The following is an 18,769-nucleotide window of genomic DNA, read 5'->3' as shown; positions in this document are numbered from 1 at the left end:
CCAATAGTGCTGGGTCACTTAAGTGAACCTGATGTCCTATTCATTGTCGGTCAAAATGGATCAGACTCTCCTGAACCACGATTGAATAAACTAAACTAGATTGACGTGCATGTAGAAATGCCAAAAAAAAAATCGAAATTTTTTTCAAAAAAAAGTTGCAAAATTTCCAAGTTTTTTTTTTCTCTAACATTTTTTTTTGTTTGAAATCACTTAAAACATGTGGAAATGCAAAATCAAAAATTCTAATATTTTTTCAAATAAAATCGAAATTTTTTTGAAAAAAAGTTGCAAAATTTTCTATTTTTTTTTTCTCTAACAAATTTATTTATTTTTGGTTGGAAATCCCTTAAAACATGTGGAAATGCAAAAACAAAAATTCAAATATTTTTTCAAATAAAATCGAAATTTTTTTGAAAAAAAGTTGCAAAATTTTCTATTTTTTTTTCTCTAACAAATTTATTTATTTTTGGTTGGAAATCACTTAAAACATGTAGAAATGCAAAAACAAAAATTCAAATATTTTTTCAAATAAAATCGAAATTTTTTTGAAAAAAAGTTGCAAAATTTTCTATTTTTTTTTCTCTAACAAATTTATTTATTTTTGGTTGGAAATCACTTAAAACATGTAGAAATGCAAAAACAAAAATTCAAATATTTTTTCAAATAAAATCGAAATTTTTTTGAAAAAAAGTTGCAAAATTTTCTATTTTTTTTTTCTCTAACAAATTTATTTATTTTTGGTTGGAAATCCCTTAAAACATGTGGAAATGCAAAAACAAAAATTCAAATATTTTTTCAAATAAAATCGAAATTTTTTTGAAAAAAGTTGCAAAATTTTCTATTTTTTTTTTCTTTCACAAATTTATTTATTTTTGGTTGGAAATCACTTAAAACATGTAGAAATGCAAAAACAAAAATTCAAATACTTTTTCAAATAAAATCGAAATTTTTTTGAAAAAAAGTTGCAAAATTTTCTATTTTTTTTTCTCTAACAAATTTATTTATTTTTGGTTGGAAATCACTTAAAACATGAAGAAATGCAAAAACAAAAATTCAAATATTTTTTCAAAATGCCCGCCATTGCGGCCATATTGGACTTTGGACTAAGTCCAAAATCTAATGGCATGATCATTGGACCACACCTCATCCCCCCACCAAGTTTCGTCTAAATCCGTCCAGGAGTTTTGTCCGTAATACTGTTCACAAACAAACAAACAAACAAACAGGGATGAAAACAGTCATTTAATCCATTTTGAAGTCAGGCTGCAACACAACAAAATGTGAAGAAGTCAGGGGGTGTGAATACTTGATGAAGGTATTGTAGGTTTCACCCATAAAACACCACAAAGGGCACATTGGTGTCTGTATTTTCTTTCTCTCGTGGTCCCACTTCACTCCTGACATTCAGTTGCTCTGTCTTCCCCTCTCCGACTCACTTTTATATGAATCTATCTCCCGTGGCTCTGTCTCACGGAGTCTTTTAGTTACCGCTCCCTTCTAATCCCCCAGAGCAATCCTTTCTGTTTCACCCCTCACCTGATCACTACCTTTTCACGCTGCCCACACGTCGTACTCCACAATTTGTCGCAGGTTCCCAAGACACGCGTCAAACTTCCCGCCAAGTTGAGTCCCCATCCTGCCCTTCACGTCAGCCATAATCTGTGTCAGCATGGCCAAGATTCCGGGCTGTACCCGGGATGCCAACCTGGTGTCCTGCGGAGTGTGCTGCATTGGGGGACACCGTGCTAAAGGTCGGGGGTCAAAAAGGCCACCGAGCAGCGGTTTCGGTCGTGAATGTTCGGAAGGAAACATCATGACGTTTTCACTTCCTGTTCCATGATAAATACCGGACAAACTATAAACTCTCGTCCTGGTGCTTCACAGGGCGGGTGTCGGTTCAATCAATGAGCGTACCTTCACCCGCAGGTACAGGTGAGTCACTCGTCTCATCAGCCAGAAGTTCCTCGGGCAGGTGGAACATCCCACCGTCGACCTCGAAATGACGAGGCCATTGTGTGCCGGTGCAGGGGTCCCACGAAGAGAGTAAACGTTCATCTGAGTTGGTGTGAAGGAGAGTAAAGAGGAATCGAATGATGACGTCATGAGGTATAAGTCGGATGGGATTCCCATTTTAACAATTAATTTCCAAACTCGATGGGGATTTGTCCCTTGAGGGGAAAAACAAGGACCCGGTATATTGTTGTTACATTCACTCTGCAGAATAATATTATTATTATTATTAATAAAATGATAACATGGGGAATGAGTTTGTGGTTCAAACCTTCATAACGAGGGAACGAATCACGGACGAACTCGGACTCGATCTTCCCTTTCACCGCAGAATCTGAAACACAAAACAATCCATTAAATAAATAATAAACTTACAGGAAGCACAAGATGCGGGTTCGGAGTGACGTCACGTACCGGGTCCGAACTCCTCATCCTCGGGTGAACCGACCATGAACCCGCTTCATGAGGAACCTCATCGAATCACGTGATCAAGAGCCCTTGATGAGTCACGCTTTCTCGGCGGCAGATTCGTCATCAATTACGTGATCAAGAGCCTTGATGAGTCACGCTTTCTCGGCGGCAGATTCGCCACCTGACCTGCCAAGGAGCGTCACAGCTCGATCGGGTTTGTCATTATTCTTAAATAAATAAATAAATTTGATACAAACACACATTGATGTAATCCGTGCTGGCAGGATGGCCTCGAGGAAGCCCGGGCTCGAATCCCGACCCAGCTATAAACCGCCATCCTGGTGTTTTACAGGCTGTCCCTCGGATGGATGTTAAGCCGGCCGTCCTGCGTGCCGGCATCCGTCGGTGCACCTTAAAGAGCCCCCACGGTGTCTATCGCGAAGGTTTGGCCGACCGGTTCGTGAAAGACCGGCGTGGTCAGTGTCCCCGTGGTTTGTGAGTGCGTGGTGTACTGCTCGTCTCAACGGACAAGAATCACTTTAAATTAATCCCACGTGATTTGTGATGAAGAAGAAGAAGAAGAAGAAGAGGAAGCCATCTCCCGTTTTTTTTTCCTCCCAACAAAAGATTTCGGGCCCCACGAAGTCAAAAAGTGTGAAAACACCTGAATGTGTGAAATTAAAATGTATATCAACGATACAGTTTGATGAAATTTGAAATCGATACCGTTTTACAGGAAATTGAATGATTGATGAAGAAGAAGTTGATGAAAACTGATGAATAAGAAGAAGAAGAATAAAGAGAAGAGAGAATAAGAAGAATAAGGAGAAGAATAAAGAGAAGAAGAAGAGTGCGTCCACCGCCATTTTGAATTCACGGTGTGGTGTTCTGCTTACCACGTCATCGTGGTTTGTGGAACCATGCTCCTTGGATTTCGTCGACATTTTAATGCACGTTTAGTCGAGGAGACGATTAACAACATGTTTTCCCTTTGGTTTGACGTGTACATGTGTGTAAATATCGCGTTTTATTTAATTCAAGTTTAATAAGGCTTGAGACCTTTATTTTCTGATGTATTTTCTGTCAGGGTTTATGGACAAACATATATATATATATATATATATATATATATATATATATATATATATATATATATATATATATATATATATATATATATGTTGTGGCTTGTGTGTTGTTTTGTTATACCAGTGCGGACACGAACGTGCCAAAACCCCAAAAAACGACGTTAATTGTGACGTCATATCACCGTGTCCTGTCATTGGGTTGGTAAATAAATGGCCATCACTTGGGAAACAGCTGAAACGGATGAAGAAGAACGATATCAAACCTTGAAAAGGCATATACTCAGGTCCCCAGCGTCAATTGTGACGTCATATAAAACGAAGAAGAATTGTGACGTTTAGCACCGTGTCCTGTCATTGGTTTGGTAAATAAATGGCCATAACTTGGGAACCACTTGTCTGATTAATATCAAACCTTGAAAAGACACATCCACAGGGCCCCAGCAATATACCTGGCAAGTTTCAATTAGATCGGCCAGTGGTCGAGAAACAGCGGTCACACACACACACATACACACACACTCATACACACACACATACACACTTACGCACACATACACACACACATGCACACACACACACATGCACCTACACACACATACACCCACACACACACACATACACACACACACACACATACACCCACACATACACACACATACACACATGCACACACACACCCACACACACACACATACACCTACACACATACACACACATACACATACACCCACACACACATACACACACATACACAGATTGCTGGAATCTGTCATTCATTCTATAATGTGTAGATTTCTATCATGTAATTCTATACACATCTATCTATAATGTTTAGATTTCTATAATGTAATTCCATACACATCTATCTATAATGTGTAGATTTCTATCATGTAATTCTATACACATCTATCTATAATGTTTAGATTTCTATAATGTAATTCTATACACATCCATCTATAATGTGTAGATTTCTATAACGTAATTCTATACACATCTCTCTATAATGTGTAGATTTCTATGATGTAATTCCATACACATCTGTCTATAATGTGTAGATTTCTATGATGTAATTCCATACACATCTATCGATAATGTGTCGATTTCTATAATGTAATTCTATGCACATCTGTCTATAATGTGTAGATTTCTATAATGTAATTCCATACACATCTATCTATAATGTGTAGATTTCTATAATGTAATTCTATGCACATCTGTCTATAATGTGTAGATTTCTATAATGTAATTCCATACACATCTATCTATAATGTGGAGATTTCTTTTATGTAATTCTCTACACATCTATCTATAATTTGTAGATTTCTATAATGCAATTCTATACACATCAATCTATAACGTGTAGATTTCTATCATGTAATTCCATACACATCCATCTATAATGTTTAGATTTCTTTTATGTAATTCTCTACACATCTCTCTATCATGTGTAGATTTCTTTGATGTAATTCTCTACACATCTATCTATAATTTTTAAATTTCTATAATGGAATTCCATACACATATCTATAATGTGTACATTTCTATCATGTAATTCTATACACATCAATCTATAATGTGTGGATTTCTATAATGTGATTCTATACACATCTATCAATAATGTGTGGATTTCTAGAATGTAATTCGATACACATCTCTCTATCATGTGTAGATTTCTTTGATGTAATTCTATACACATCTATCTATAATTTTTAAATTTCTATAATGGAATTCCATACACATATCTATAATGTGTACATTTCTATCATGTAATTCTATACCCATCAATCTATAATGTGTGGATTTCTATAATGTGATTCTATACACATCTATCAATAATGTGTGGATTTCTAGAATGTAATTCCATACACATCTATCTATAATGTGTAGATTTCTATAATGTAATTCCATACACATCTATCTATAATGTGTAGATTTCTAAAATGTAATTCTATACACATCTCTCTATAATGTGTGGATTTCTAGAATGTAATTCGACACACATCTATCTATAATGTGTAGACTTCTATAATGTAATTATATACATATCTATGTATAATGTGTAGACTTCTATAATGTAATTATATACACATCTATGTATAATGTGTAGACTTCTATAATGTAATTATATACACATCTATCTGTAATGGGGAGATTTCGGAATTGTCAGTCAGATCGGACCACGTCGTGCATTTCCCGCCAAATTCTCGACTGGGACCCAATGGTGACCGTGACACCGACAAACTGGACTCAAACCGACATTTGGTGGAGGTAAGCTTCACTTTTATGAGCAAACATCATTTTTACTTCTCCAAAATATTTTTCCTTACAACGGTTTTGTTAATTAATTTTTGACTTCAGTTCGAATAAGTTCCCCCTGAGCCTTACTCGGTGGAGCGCGTACCTCCGCCAGGCTGAACAGTTTAGGTTTTGCATCCCACTGATAGGCCGGATCTGGATTAGGACGTGAATTAGACTTTAATCGGCTTGTTCTTGTCACCTACCAAACTCATCCACCTAGCTTTGTCATAACTCGTCCACAACGTTTTGTCATAACTCATCCACCTGGTTTTGTCATAACTCGTCCACAACGTTTTGTCATAACTGATCCACAACATTTTGAGATGTGCTATTTATCGTTTTTTGGCCCCATCTCTCAACGGTAAAGAATCATTCAAAAAAAATTAGTGTCCGGATTCGAATCTTCAACAGAATCGAACCAATTCGTCCTTGTCACAAACCCGCCACGTCCACCAAGTTTCGTCCGTAACTTTTCGAGATATCCTGTTCCTAGGTCGACAAACACAGGTTAAAACATCAGGTGTTGGAGGTAAATATACCATCGAGCTCTCGGATAATGACTTTGTAATATCCATGCATATATATATATATATATATATATATATATATATATATATATATATATATATATATATATATATGTGTGTATTGTTCACATATCACCGAATAACTGTCAGCATCCATGAACCCTTGTTCCACACCAGCTCGTTCTGCAGAGGTGTTGAGACTTCCACAGTTACAGCCTATTCATCTGCACAGCTGTTTTGCCATGGACCCTTCCGACCATTTCTCTCTGTGGTCTTCAAAAAATACTTATGTGCCTCCTGGGGCACCAACAAGCACGTAAGCTTCCTTTCAATTTGCTTCAATCGGTTGGAGTGAACAGAGCATGCTCTTCAGCTGTGGTGTAGTAATCCTTTGTCCGTTTCTCCTGCAGTTCTCACAGTTTGGGAGGAAATGACGGAGTTGAGAAAATCCATCCATCGGTCTTGAAGCAACATTGTGAGCATCATCATGATATCATCATCATCATCATTACTTGAAGACAGTGATTCTTCCTTGTCATAAACCCAACCTGTCCACCAAGTTTTGTCCGTATCCGTTCAGAACTTTGTGAGATATTCTGCTCACACACAAACAAACAGGGATTGAAGCATGACCCTCGTCCATCTTCGGTGATGGAGGTAAAAATCCTTGGCGATGGAACCTCCTCGAGAAGGAAAAATGAAATACCGCACGAGCTCTTGCGGCTGTTTTAAAACCCCTCTTTCTGGGATCGAGAAAGAATAAACAGAATTAGGAGCTTAATGTCATGGTTCCCACGGAAACGTTTGTCATTCCACTGCCGATGTAGACCTGCCTTCAAATTTTAAGAATCCCCGTTTTAAGGCCTAAAAACATTGCTCACTTACGACGTTGACACGTCACATTGTGATGGATTTGTTTCAAGTCAGCAGAAATTGTTCAGATTGACCCAGCAACCTGATCCAGAACTGAAGGCCAGTCCACAAAAAATCCGACACATGAAGCAATTCTGAAACCAGGAACACACGAGCGAACAAGGTTCAGAATACAGAGAACATGGTCTTGTCCTTCACTGCGGAAAACTCATTTTCCTTTTCCCAAGTGCCTAAACCTATTGCTCACACAAAAGCTCTGCCTCATGACAAGTGTGCTCTTGATGAGCTGTTCATTGAGAGAACATCAGATTCTTATTAAACGACTCATGTACTTGCCAAAACTAATAACCCAGTTTGTGAAATTTATTTCCAAATGCAGACGAACGCACACAGCACAAGATAAGCTAGTAAGTGCAATGCGGCATAACTAATTTGCCTTGAACACAAATTAAGCAATCAGTTCAATCACCCACCGTGGACTCGTCGTCATTGTCAGTTACTTCTGTCCTGATCAACAGAAGGTTGTCTTGCATCGCTTTGAGTCTGTTGATGTCAACAAAGTTGACAGTCAGACGCTTCTTGCAGCTATTGGCAAGTTGTTTATTGATGACGACATTCCTTGGGACAACCTAACGTCAATATTGATGGACTCATGAGCAAGGATAAGAGACAACAGGGCCAGACGTTTGCTTGATATTGATGGTGATTCATGACGTCATGCTCACGTTGCTGCGAAGAAATTACATGAGGCATTTGATCGTAGGGAAACTCAAGGATCTAGTAGGTAGGGCGATGGAGGTGGGGCTGAGACAGGTACTTGAGCGGGGTGACGAGATCTTTCTTAATTTGTGACAACACTTTTTATTTGATTCGTGCAAGTACGTGATGCTTCTTCTAAGATTACTTGGTTCGGATGTTCATTCGGAGTCACGGCTGTTACGGAAGGTTCTGCCACAATGGTTGATGATGGTAATGATCGTTACAGGGTATTTTTGGTGAAAAAGAACTCTCTCTGCAACATCATGTTGGCCACTCTGCTGGTCCACTGAGCTACTACCGCCAATACCACAATTCAGAATTTTAAAATTTCTCTCAATTTTTCAACAAATCAGTGCTGGCCATCATCAGAAAACTTGAACAAGCAAGAAATTAGGGAATGCTAAGATGTAAAGAGTTAGGTTAGTCGATGTCAAAGCTCAATTGATGTTCGGTTTTGCTCATTCAGATGAAAACAAAGCACAAGTGATGAAAAAATTATTATTATTCCACGTAATCGGTTATAGCAATCTCAGTTTAATTTTCTTCATCTCCTGCAGACCTTCAAATGGGCATTGCATACCTGCGTGATGAAAGGAAGAAGGAGTTGGTTCATCCACAAGTGGAACAACAAACGGTAATTCGTTCATATAAAGGAGCGTCAATGTTTTAAACAAAGGAATCGCGTTCACGTGCACATTATCTTTTGTGTTTTCATTTTCAAGGAACAAAAAAAACACCTAATGATGGGTTTTAACCTATATATGTGGGGAGCCCCTTTATATCAACTTCTCGAGAGCATTACTTGGTTCATCCTCAAACCACAAGGGTAGTACAGCACGAACATGATATTTTTTTGAATGTGTCTTCTTTACTATTGTCTGGAATTTTACACAAGCCATGGAGCAATCCCGTCTTTTCTATTGTCTGGAATTTTTCATAAGCCATGGAGCAATCTCTTTTCTATTGTCTGGAATTTTCCACAAGCCATGGAATAATCCCCACTTTTCTATTGTCTGGAATTTTCCACAAGCCATGGAGTAATCCCTTGTTTTCTATTGTCTGGAATTTTCCACAAGCCTTGGAATAATCCCTTCTTTTCTATTGTCTGGAATTTTCCACAAGCCTTGGAATAATCCCTTCTTTTCTATTGTGTGGAATTTTCCACAGGCCATGGAGCAATCCCTTCTTTTCTATTGTCTGGAATTTTCCACAAGCCGTGGAATAATCCCTTATTTTCTGTTGTCTGGAATTTTCCACAAGCCGTGGAATAATCCCTTTTCTATTTGGCATTTTCCCCAAGCAATACAATAATTCCTTCTTTTCTATTGTTTGGAATTTTCCACAAGCCATGGAATAATCCCTTTTCTATTTGGAATTTTCCACAAGCTAAACAATAATCCCTTCTTTTCTATTGTCTGGAATTTTCCACAAGCCGTGGAATAATCCATTTTCTATTTGGAATTTTCCCCAAGCTATACAACAATCCCTGATTTTTATTTATTTAATTTAAATTTTAAATAAATTTAAATTTAAAATAATCCCTTTTTTTCGGTTCGGAATTTTCCACAAGCTAAAAAAACAATAATCCCTCCTTTTCGGTTCGCAATTTTCCACAAGCTTAAAAAACAATAATCCCTTCTTATCGGTTCGGAATTTTCCACAAGCTTTCTATGCAATAATCCCTTCTTTTTGGTTCGGAATTTTCCACAAGCTAAGTATAAAATAATCTCTTTTTTTCGGTTCGGAATTTTCCACAAGCGAAAAAAACAACAATCCCTTCTTTTAGGTTCGGAATTTTCCACAAGCTATATATAAAATAATCCCTTCTTTTCTTTTGTCTGGAATTTTCCACAAGCTATATATACAATAATCCCTTCGTTTCGGTTCGGAATTTTCCACAAGCTATATATACAATAATCCCTTCTTTTTGGTTCGGAATTTTCCACAACCTAAAAAAAAATATTCCCTTCTTTTATGTTCAGAATTTTCCGCAAGCTATATATACAATAATCCCTTTTTTTCGGTTACGAATTTTCCACAAGCTAAATATAAAATAATCCCTTTTTTTCGGTTCGGAATTTTCCACAAGTGAAAAAAACAATAATCCCTTCTTTACGGTTCGGAATTTTCCACAAGCTATATATACAATAATCCCTTCTTTTCAGTTCCGAATTTTCCACAAGCTAAATATAAAATAATCCCTTCTTTTCGGTTCGGAATTTTCCACAAGCTATATTTCCAATAATCCCTTCTTTTTGGTTCGCAATTTTCCACAACCTAAAAAAAAAAATCCCTTCTTTTCGGTTCGGAATTTTCCACAAGCTATATATACAATAATCCCTTCTTTTTGGTTCGCAATTTTCCACAACCTAAAAAAAAATAATCCCTTCTTTTCGTTTCGGAATTTTCCACAAGCTATATATACAATAATCCCTTCTTTTTGGTTCAGAATTTTCCACAACCTAAAAAAAAATAATCCCTTCTTTTCGGTTCGGAATTTTCCACAAGCTAAATATAAAATAATCCCTTTTTTTCGGTTCGGAATTTTCCACAAGCTATTTATACAATAATCCCTTCTTTTTGGTTCGGAATTTTCCACAACCTAAAAAAAAAATAATCCCTTCTTTTCGGTTCGGAATTTTCCACAAGCCAAATATAAAATAATCCCTTTTTTCGGTTCGGAATTTTCCACAAGCGAAAAAAACAACAATCCCTTCTTTGAGGTTTGAATTTTCCACGAGCTTTATATACAATAATCCCTTCTTTTCTGTTCAGAATTTTCCACAAGCTAAATATCCAATAATCCCTTCTTTTTGGTTCGGAATTTTCCACAAGCTAAAAAAACAATAATCCCTTCTTATCGGATCGGAATTTTCCACAAGTGATATATACAATCATCCCTTCTTTTCTGTTCAGAATTTTCCACAAGTTATATATTCAATAATTCCTTATTTTCTATTGTTTGCCATTTTCCACAAGCTGTGGACTAATCCCTTATTTTCTGTTGTCTGGAATTCTCCACAAGCCGTGGAATAATCCCTTCTTTTCTATTGTTTGCCATTTTCTCCAAGCAACACAACAATCCCTTCTTTCCAATTGTCTGGAATTCTCCACAAGCCATAGAATAATCCCTTCTTTTCTATTGTTTGCCATTTTCTCCAAGCTGCACACAACAATCCCTTCTTTTCTATTGTTTGCCATTTTCCACAAGCTGTGGATTAATCCCTTCTTTCCTATTGCCTGGAATTCTCCACAAGCCATGGAATAATCCCTTATTTTCTATTGTTTGCCATTTTCTCCAAGCGACACAACAATCAATTATTTTCCATTGTTTGCTGCATGGCACGTACCATATAAAGGAGCCTTGTCTATGCCGCTGGCATTTTCCCCGAGGATGGAACGGTTTCTCTGCATCACGTCCGCTATTCTATGTTTCAGGCAGTTTTCTCCGACAATTAGAGCCCCTGAAAAACGGATATTTCTTCCGGTGTCCCTGATGATGCAGCTGCGGGGAACTTCAAAGTCTCAGCAAGTGTCCCTCGACTCACATTCAAAACTTCACGATCTTTCATCCAACAGTTCATAAGTTATGAGCCCTTGCGTTTGACTCCTTAACTACTGCAGTCAAACTTTTTCTCCGTCTAAGTTTATGGGGTTCACCCCCATGAACATAAACTCGCAAAAGTGCAACAACTATGGCATTTAGATGGAATTTGTTCGAAAAGCCATTAATTAGACGTATTGTCCAATGTATATTCCAAGTGTCAGTTCGTTTCAATGTATAACCTTTGAGATATGAGCGCCGACACATTTCGGACGGACGGACAGACTGACAGACACCAACGTTGATTTCGAGTTTTTGTTGAAAACTCAAGAATGCAGAAATGGACGTTGCTGAAACATGGAACATGTCATCTCGATTTACAAAGGATTTATTTCTGAAATTTTGGGCCGATTTCACCCAGTGGAAAGCGACAAACGAATTCTCAGTCCCCCAGGTTAAAGGGAGGGACGGTTTACACCTCCTTTGATAATATCCATTCACAGTATGTAATGTCCACACTTCACCTCTTAACTGTTTGGATTTACGAACCCACGCACCACTCCAGCTCTTGCTGCGAAGGTGTTGAGTGCTGTCAAGGTGTGTTGTTGATGTGGAATTTAACAAACTCTCATACTCCACAGGTGTTTCCCATGGAGCCTGCCATCGATGATTCTGTGTGGAACTCAGTGAATACCCCTTTCGTGCCTCCTTGGGTACCATCGCCGACGTAAGCTGCCTTTCATCACATTCCACATTTCAGTTTGTTTTGAGGTTTTTTTTTAAATACATCGACAAAAAGAAATACTTCTAAATACAACTGAGTAAATAAGTTACCAACACGAGTTTTCCTCACTGGGTGAATCACAATCTTCCACGTCAGAGTTGTGATTTGAGTTCTGTGTATATTATTTATTTAAGTGTTTCCAGTAATCCGGAAAACCTTCGTATTGGGAACAGCTCTCTCTCCATAGTCCGGCGAAGCGATGTTTTATAACTTCCATGTTGGATTATCTTCACGTTTTCCTTGTTTACAGGAACAAGGCAAAGCTGTATGACAGCACGACCCGTCTGCTTCAACTCATGACGGCCATTACGCTTGACAAGAACACGAAACAACCAACTTCTTTGCCAAGGTGTTTTTTTTCTTTGTCGCTCTTGCTTTTTTTGTACGAGTACACCCACTCCCGTAGGGAGCGGCAGGAAAGGTCATGTTGTTGTCCTCTCTGGGGTATATACATTACAGTAGATCTCGGCTCGGCTCCGTCAGTCTGTGGGATATGAGGAAAGCAAGAAGGTCGGATTTTCTCCCTTTCAGTTTATCGTTAAACAACAGTAACGACTGCTTAAAAAGGTAATCATACCTGTTTGTGGTTTATGGTATTTTAACTTCCGGTAGGCTTCCCATGAAACGCCACAATAAGCTATTCATACACATTAACATGGCGTTTGTCTAAGGAGGGAAAACCCCTTGGACAGAGGGGCAATTGTTAGTATTAATATTGTTTTGTGATAACATTAATATAATTACCATGAGTGTTGTTATCACCTCCGCGCACGCAAAGCGAAAAGTGTGGTTCAGCAATTGGTTCACGTCCGTCCGTCAATCTTATGAGTTTGTGATTGAGGAACAACTTTATTCAAATCGAATGTTATATCTTGAGAACAAATCGGAACGTGAAGAGAAAGATAAGTTTGTCGTTGAGCTCAACTTCGGCTCTGAATCCGTCCCGATCGCATGGCAACGGAGAGGAGTGAGATGCTTCAGTTTACCCTGTCTGTGCCTGGCGGTCAAACAGGAAACTTACTGTTTATAAGGACGTCATAAAGGACACAAAGAACGAATGTAACGTGCGAGTGAAGAACGAACGAGCGGAGTCGGCTGTGCTGCCATTTGAAGAGACGGAAGGGACAGAGGATGAACATGATGCACACACTTAACAAGGCACCACCGGGTTGTGGAAGAAAAAGAACGTTTTTTGGGGGGGAATTTTGAATATTTTTTGCCAATTCGCTGTGTTCCGTAATCTCAACTATTATCACAATGAAACTCATTGAGGACTCAGAACTCATAGCTCCAGCAGACAAGGTTTCATGACTCCGGCATGAAAGTAGGCAAGTTCGTGCACAGTTCCGATACAGGGTTCTTGTCACTGTCTCTCCTCTCACCCACCCAGTCTTGCCTCCACTTCAACAAATGAACCTGCGGGAGGACCCTGACTTTGCTTTCACTTGGTATTTCACTTTGTATTTAACGTGATGACCTTCCATCGATGGATGACCCAACCGATAGAACCGGAACTTGGCTTGATGTGACGGGACGGACGGAGTTAAAAAAATTTGGATTAAAGGAACGTTCTTCGGTTGTTGTGTTGTAACTTCTCTCTTTTTTTGTCCTCACGCAGTTATTCCTTTTATGGAAACAATTACCCAGGAAAGAGAAAGCATCCGCCTGAGCCGATGGACGACATTGATGATTTCCACCCCTTACTTGGTGATTCCGGGTCAGGCCTTCCCTCTGTGAGAATGAGAACATCCAAGCGTTCATGAAAATGTTCCTGCTCGTGGTCGTTCGGGAAATTTCGACACGTCACACAGTTTTAGCACGTCAGAGAGCGTGACGTGCACAATCCAGTTGTTCAAATCCATTTTGTGCAGTTGTTGAAGTCCATTTTGCGTAAATGTTAATAAAAACATCCATTTTGTGAAAGTCCATTTTGTGTGAATCCATCCGTCGGGGCCATACTCTGTGTGGATCATTGATGCTGCCGAAGCAGTCTCCTTGGCTATCGGGTACAATCCTGGACGCGTCGCCACTCCGACACAGGATACCAGCAAGCTGGCACTCATTTTGCCGACCTCAGAAGGATGACAGGCAGAGTCAACCCCACCTGGTATTAATTCAACAGGTGAGTGGTATTTCAACTCAGGATCCTGGGATCCCAAGCTCACCACTCCAACCAACATTAGGTATATCTATAAAAAATGTACAAACCACTGAAAGCTGCTCTCATGGTCGCAAGGCAGCCCAAAAGGGCCTTTTCATTGAAAAAATAAAATTGATCTTTTTTTCTTTTATTTAATCACAAATATTCTCACGTCAGTTTTACAACATCACAGCACTTCCGTATATCCCACATTCCTTGTGGTATCACAGCATGCTGTGCCTGCTTTGTCGCCAAGCACAGCTGGTCTGGGTGGCCAAGTCTTGATGCTGCCAGATAGAGCTGGCCACGTGTAACGTCTGAATCTTCCAACCACACACCCAACTTCTTGAGTGTCTGTGGTTGGGCTTTGTTGATTGCCATTGCAAAAAAGCCACCCGAATGGGGAACTACCGGTGTCTCCATGAAAACGCGTAGTCGCCTTCACTTGGTGCCGGTGCAATGCGTGGGACGTACACAATAGGACCAGCATTGTCAGCACCTGTTATGTCTGCTTCCAATGGGTGCCCATGATGAACGGCACGAAGCAGGAGCCTTGCACCATTTCACAGGCCTTCATGAGGTTTGAGGTTTCTCAGCAGTATCAGTGTCATGGCCTGGCTTACGGTAGAGGAGGTGGTGGTGGCAGAAAACACAGCAGTGTAACAAAAAGCTCCCTGATTTGGGGGCACCGGTGCATTGATGCTACATCCTGCAGGGCCAGCCCCCACTCTCCATCATCTTGTAGTAATCCAAGCTGGTGACACGTCTCTTGGTAGCTCTCACAGGTGTGACCATTTATTGTGCGCACGTCAAAATCTCATCCCCAGGATGCACAGTGACATTACACAAAATTACACAGCGCAGGTTATTTGCTTTTGGGCAGTTTGGGTTCTGTGCATTGTATTCAAAGAATGCTGTCAGTGCAGTGCGGCGTGGTGGCTGCTCTGCGGCTTGGCGAGCACCACCTTCAGGGAAGGTCACCACCTGCTGGTTCTCCAAGTGCACAGGGAGTTGAAGTCCTGGAGGGTAGTGGTGCTCTCTCATGGGAAATCCCAGGATCCCCCAGTACGCTTCACTTGCACCGGTTGAGCGCATATCCTGGAAGCGCTTCACCTCATTGATTGGCTGCCGCTGCTTGGCTTGGCTACCTGCAACCTGTTGAGGTTCTGCAGCTCAGTGCTGCTGCTGCTGTCTCCACAGGAGCTGATTCAGCATGCTGAAGCCATGTTACGGTCAGGTCCCTTGTATATATTTTTTTATTATTTTTTTAACAGGCATTTTAAAATAAATAAATCCTTTCCCAAATCTCCCTTTCATTTCCATTTTGTGTGGTTACGATTTGGACAAGATCAGGCCCAGAATGAATATTTTCACATCAAATTTTCAAACTTTTCAGGGGGTCATACCCCTGGACCCCCCCCCCCATTCAGGAGTCCTTGACTTCCGTGTTTTCCTTTTTTTGTGAAAGTTCTGCTGTTTCACCCATGTTGCGTTCTTGGTCCGTTCAACTCCTCGACACAGACTAATTCTGCAAACACAGCGCGCGCGCGCGCACGCACACACACACACACACACACACACACACACACACACACACACACACACACACACACACACACACACACACACACACACATCCAAGGTATTTATAAACTGCTATGGCTGCTGGTTGCATAATTTCTGGAAGCACGCAGTGCCCCTGTTACCAGTACGCTGTTACTCATGTCACCGACCTCGGAAGGAAGACCATCCGAGTGTGTGTTATTTCATACCTGGTGTTATTTTAACGGCACCCAACAGGGGCTCAAATTCAAGACACTATGATGTCAGGACAGCCAGCTCAACCGTTAAGCCAACATCAGGCTTGACATACAAGTATTTAATGGCAGACAGCCTAGGTGGGAGGGGAGGTGACGGGGGTAGGTGGGGGGATGGCATTGTCCCCCGGGGTACACGCAAGATTCCTGAGAAAGCATTTACCTGGTGCCGAGGTGTGATCGATGGTAACGGCTCGACCTGCAAGTTTCCGTCTCACCGTGTCGTTCCATTGTTTAACGCTGAAAATAAAACAAACAAGTGGTTACAGGAGACATTTATTGGCTGCGTTGTATCTTAATCGAGCTATCGTTTAACGAGGCAGAACTCTTACCTTCCACATACCTGTTTGAACCACCATCTCCGAGACGACGCTTTTTCAGCATGGCTCCACACCTTTTCAGGTCCACACCAAAGGGCTCGATTGGGTTCATCTTGGCAGTTCCTCGAAGCAATCCATCACGTCATCGTGAAAGTGCTGACGAACCGTTTGAGATTTGAAATCCTCAAACAAATTCATTAATTCCCTTCACTCGGTGATGATGGTCGGTCAGAGCTTGACGTTCCACCTCATCCACCAACTCTTCATCTTCAATGACAGAGTTTGAGTTTTCAAATGAGCCGTGGATTTAAAAAAAAGGAAACAGAACATGTTGATTTTATCTCCCATGAACACACACCACGTGACAGCTTTGAATATTAATAATTGAATTAAACGTGTCTCACCCGTCTCGCTCGACTCGATATCATCTCCGGCATCGTTTATTACGGCCTCGTTGGACGACAATGGCTCTCGTACCGTTCTCCCGCTTCTTCACACAAAAACCATCCTCAGGGAGTTCGAGTACGGATCCTGGTTTGAAAGTGCTCGATGGGACGTTGTCAAACCGAGAACCCATGATGTCTCCTTGTGGAATTCAGAAATGGATTCGTCCATTTTGTCGAGTGTGTCCCGTTGATTTGATCGGCTTGCGGGATCACGTGAACCATCCGTTCGTCGGGAATGTCATCGGACATATCAGAGAGTGTTCCATCGTCGGAGACAAAGCTGGGAGAGAAAAACAATTAATTAATTGGTTGTGCGACGGATCTCACGGAGCTGCCTCCAATTTGCTGGGAGGGTTAAGTGGCCATCGAGACGAGATGGAAACGCTGAACATGTTTGTGGTGTGGATGAGTGTTTAGTGTGGATTCGTGAAAAAGGTTGTGGATGAACAAGAACTCGGCGAAGGACGGGGAGAGAAGGAAACTTAACTGACTGATTCATGGGGATAAAGGAAACGAAGATGAGGATCCAGAAAGGAGGTAAACAGGTGATGGAGGAAACAGACGAATCACGAGACCCATGACTGGGAACGAAATGAACTTCAGCAAAACCCACTGAGAAGGACTCAGCAGGAGGAGTCTAAAAAATAAAAGGTCAGAGGTCATGACAGCACACGGCATCGAAGGTCAACTCGAACTGCGGCTTCCTGACTTCATCGACTCTCGCAGCAAACGAGCGGCTCTCGTCGGAATCCTTTCATCTCCGCTCCAGCACGAAACATGTCCCGTGCTGCAGGAGTTGGAGGCATCAGTCCTTTACAAGCGAATCGCCTCTCACATCCTGCCGACTCTGCATCCTCGTGTTGCAACCTGGATCGCCTGGCCTTGCAACGAGATCTGGCTGGAGGAGTGGCTCCCCAAAGACCCCGTGTTATGGGCCGCCGGCGTGCGGACATGCACCGACAATTGGTCAAAACCACCGCATACGTGGGTCGCGTGTTATTGAAAGACTACGTTGGTAGTTAACATGGTAGCGTAGCGCAGTTCTCCAGGAAGCTGGACTCACCTTGGCCTTGAAGAGCGGTTGATGACGGAACCGCTCAATTTTCTGGTCAGCCTGTTGCACCCATTGCACACCATCTAGCACGTGGGGCCACCGCACACCTCCGGACGCACGGTCTGTACAGGAAAGAGAGAGGGTGGGGATATGTAGTCAAACACAAACCTTCACTGAAATCGATCCATCGTGCAGGTGTATCATGGACTTGACGTCACCACCCCCCTCTCCCCCAACACACCTTCCAAGTCCTGCGGCGATGGGCAAGTGGCGGTGGGGACAGATTGAGGATCCTGCTGGGAATCTCCACTCACAAACCCGCACACAGGCGGCACGAGTATAATGGCTGTTCATCGATAACCAGGGGCAACAATGGTGTACGTGTCCTGCTTGCAGGGCTCTCCAGAATCAGCACCGCTCTCTCCTATGGGAGAAGGGGGGGGATAGAACAACTCCTCAGCATCGCTTGGTGATGGTCTGTCGACGACAGACGTTAATGATGTTAGCGAATGACCGATGATGGCATGACGTCATGACGCCTCAGCGGTGACGTCACACGTCGCCGTGCAAACGAATCTAAAAATTAGAAAATCGCCAAAAATTCCCAAACCTGTCCATCTGGCGCGATCTCACATAACCTATTATGTACATTAGACCACAGAGCAACCGCATGCCGAAAGTGGCGACAATCCGTTCAG

At 41.1% G+C, this 18,769-nt stretch overlaps 2 protein-coding genes across 11 annotated transcripts in view; one reads left to right on the top strand and one right to left on the bottom strand.

The window, feature by feature from the left end:
* The window catches only part of LOC147008407 (uncharacterized), a 58,726-nt gene that overhangs the window by 9,305 nt on the left and 30,652 nt on the right, over positions 1 to 18,769 (bottom strand). For 3 of the 4 annotated variants that reach the window (XM_085864901.1, XM_085864899.1, XM_085864900.1), the window contains exons 2-8: positions 18,313 to 18,495; positions 18,081 to 18,193; positions 16,976 to 17,297; positions 16,595 to 16,838; positions 16,415 to 16,491; positions 2,282 to 2,344; positions 1,915 to 2,055 (exon numbers count right to left, since the gene is read on the bottom strand). In XM_085864901.1, coding sequence (XP_085721027.1) covers positions 1,915 to 2,055; positions 2,282 to 2,344; positions 16,415 to 16,491; positions 16,595 to 16,683 — 370 coding nt within the window. In that variant the 5' untranslated portion in view covers positions 16,684 to 16,838; positions 16,976 to 17,297; positions 18,081 to 18,193; positions 18,313 to 18,495. Of the gene's footprint in view, positions 1 to 1,914; positions 2,056 to 2,281; positions 2,345 to 2,424; positions 2,560 to 16,414; positions 16,492 to 16,594; positions 16,839 to 16,975; positions 17,298 to 18,080; positions 18,194 to 18,312; positions 18,496 to 18,769 lie in introns of those variants that run through there. The other variant, XM_085864902.1, reaches the window with a different exon arrangement.
* Positions 2,528 to 14,217, top strand: LOC147008409 (uncharacterized). 7 transcript variants are annotated; one of them, XM_085864966.1, is made up of 11 exons: positions 2,605 to 2,635; positions 2,774 to 2,864; positions 3,158 to 3,430; positions 5,681 to 5,777; positions 6,219 to 6,336; positions 6,512 to 6,650; positions 6,745 to 6,809; positions 8,524 to 8,600; positions 12,152 to 12,237; positions 12,545 to 12,643; positions 13,913 to 14,217. In XM_085864966.1, the coding sequence occupies exons 3-11, from the start codon at positions 3,342 to 3,344 to the stop codon at positions 14,055 to 14,057; spliced, it is 915 nt and encodes a 304-aa protein (XP_085721092.1). In that variant the 5' UTR covers positions 2,605 to 2,635; positions 2,774 to 2,864; positions 3,158 to 3,341; the 3' UTR covers positions 14,058 to 14,217. The 7 variants fall into 7 exon arrangements, with proteins under 7 accessions (XP_085721096.1, XP_085721097.1, XP_085721099.1 ...); XM_085864972.1 differs by having other exon boundaries at positions 2,607 to 2,635; positions 3,158 to 3,371; positions 5,661 to 5,777; XM_085864970.1 differs by lacking the exon at positions 3,158 to 3,430 and having other exon boundaries at positions 2,528 to 2,635; positions 5,677 to 5,777.

Source organism: Eptatretus burgeri, chromosome 19 (genome assembly GCF_056783735.1).
Source record: "Eptatretus burgeri isolate ZD-2024b chromosome 19, Ebu_testis_v1, whole genome shotgun sequence".
NCBI classification, from domain to species: domain Eukaryota; kingdom Metazoa; phylum Chordata; class Myxini; order Myxiniformes; family Myxinidae; genus Eptatretus; species Eptatretus burgeri.
This window is presented reverse-complemented; position numbering and strand designations above follow the sequence as displayed.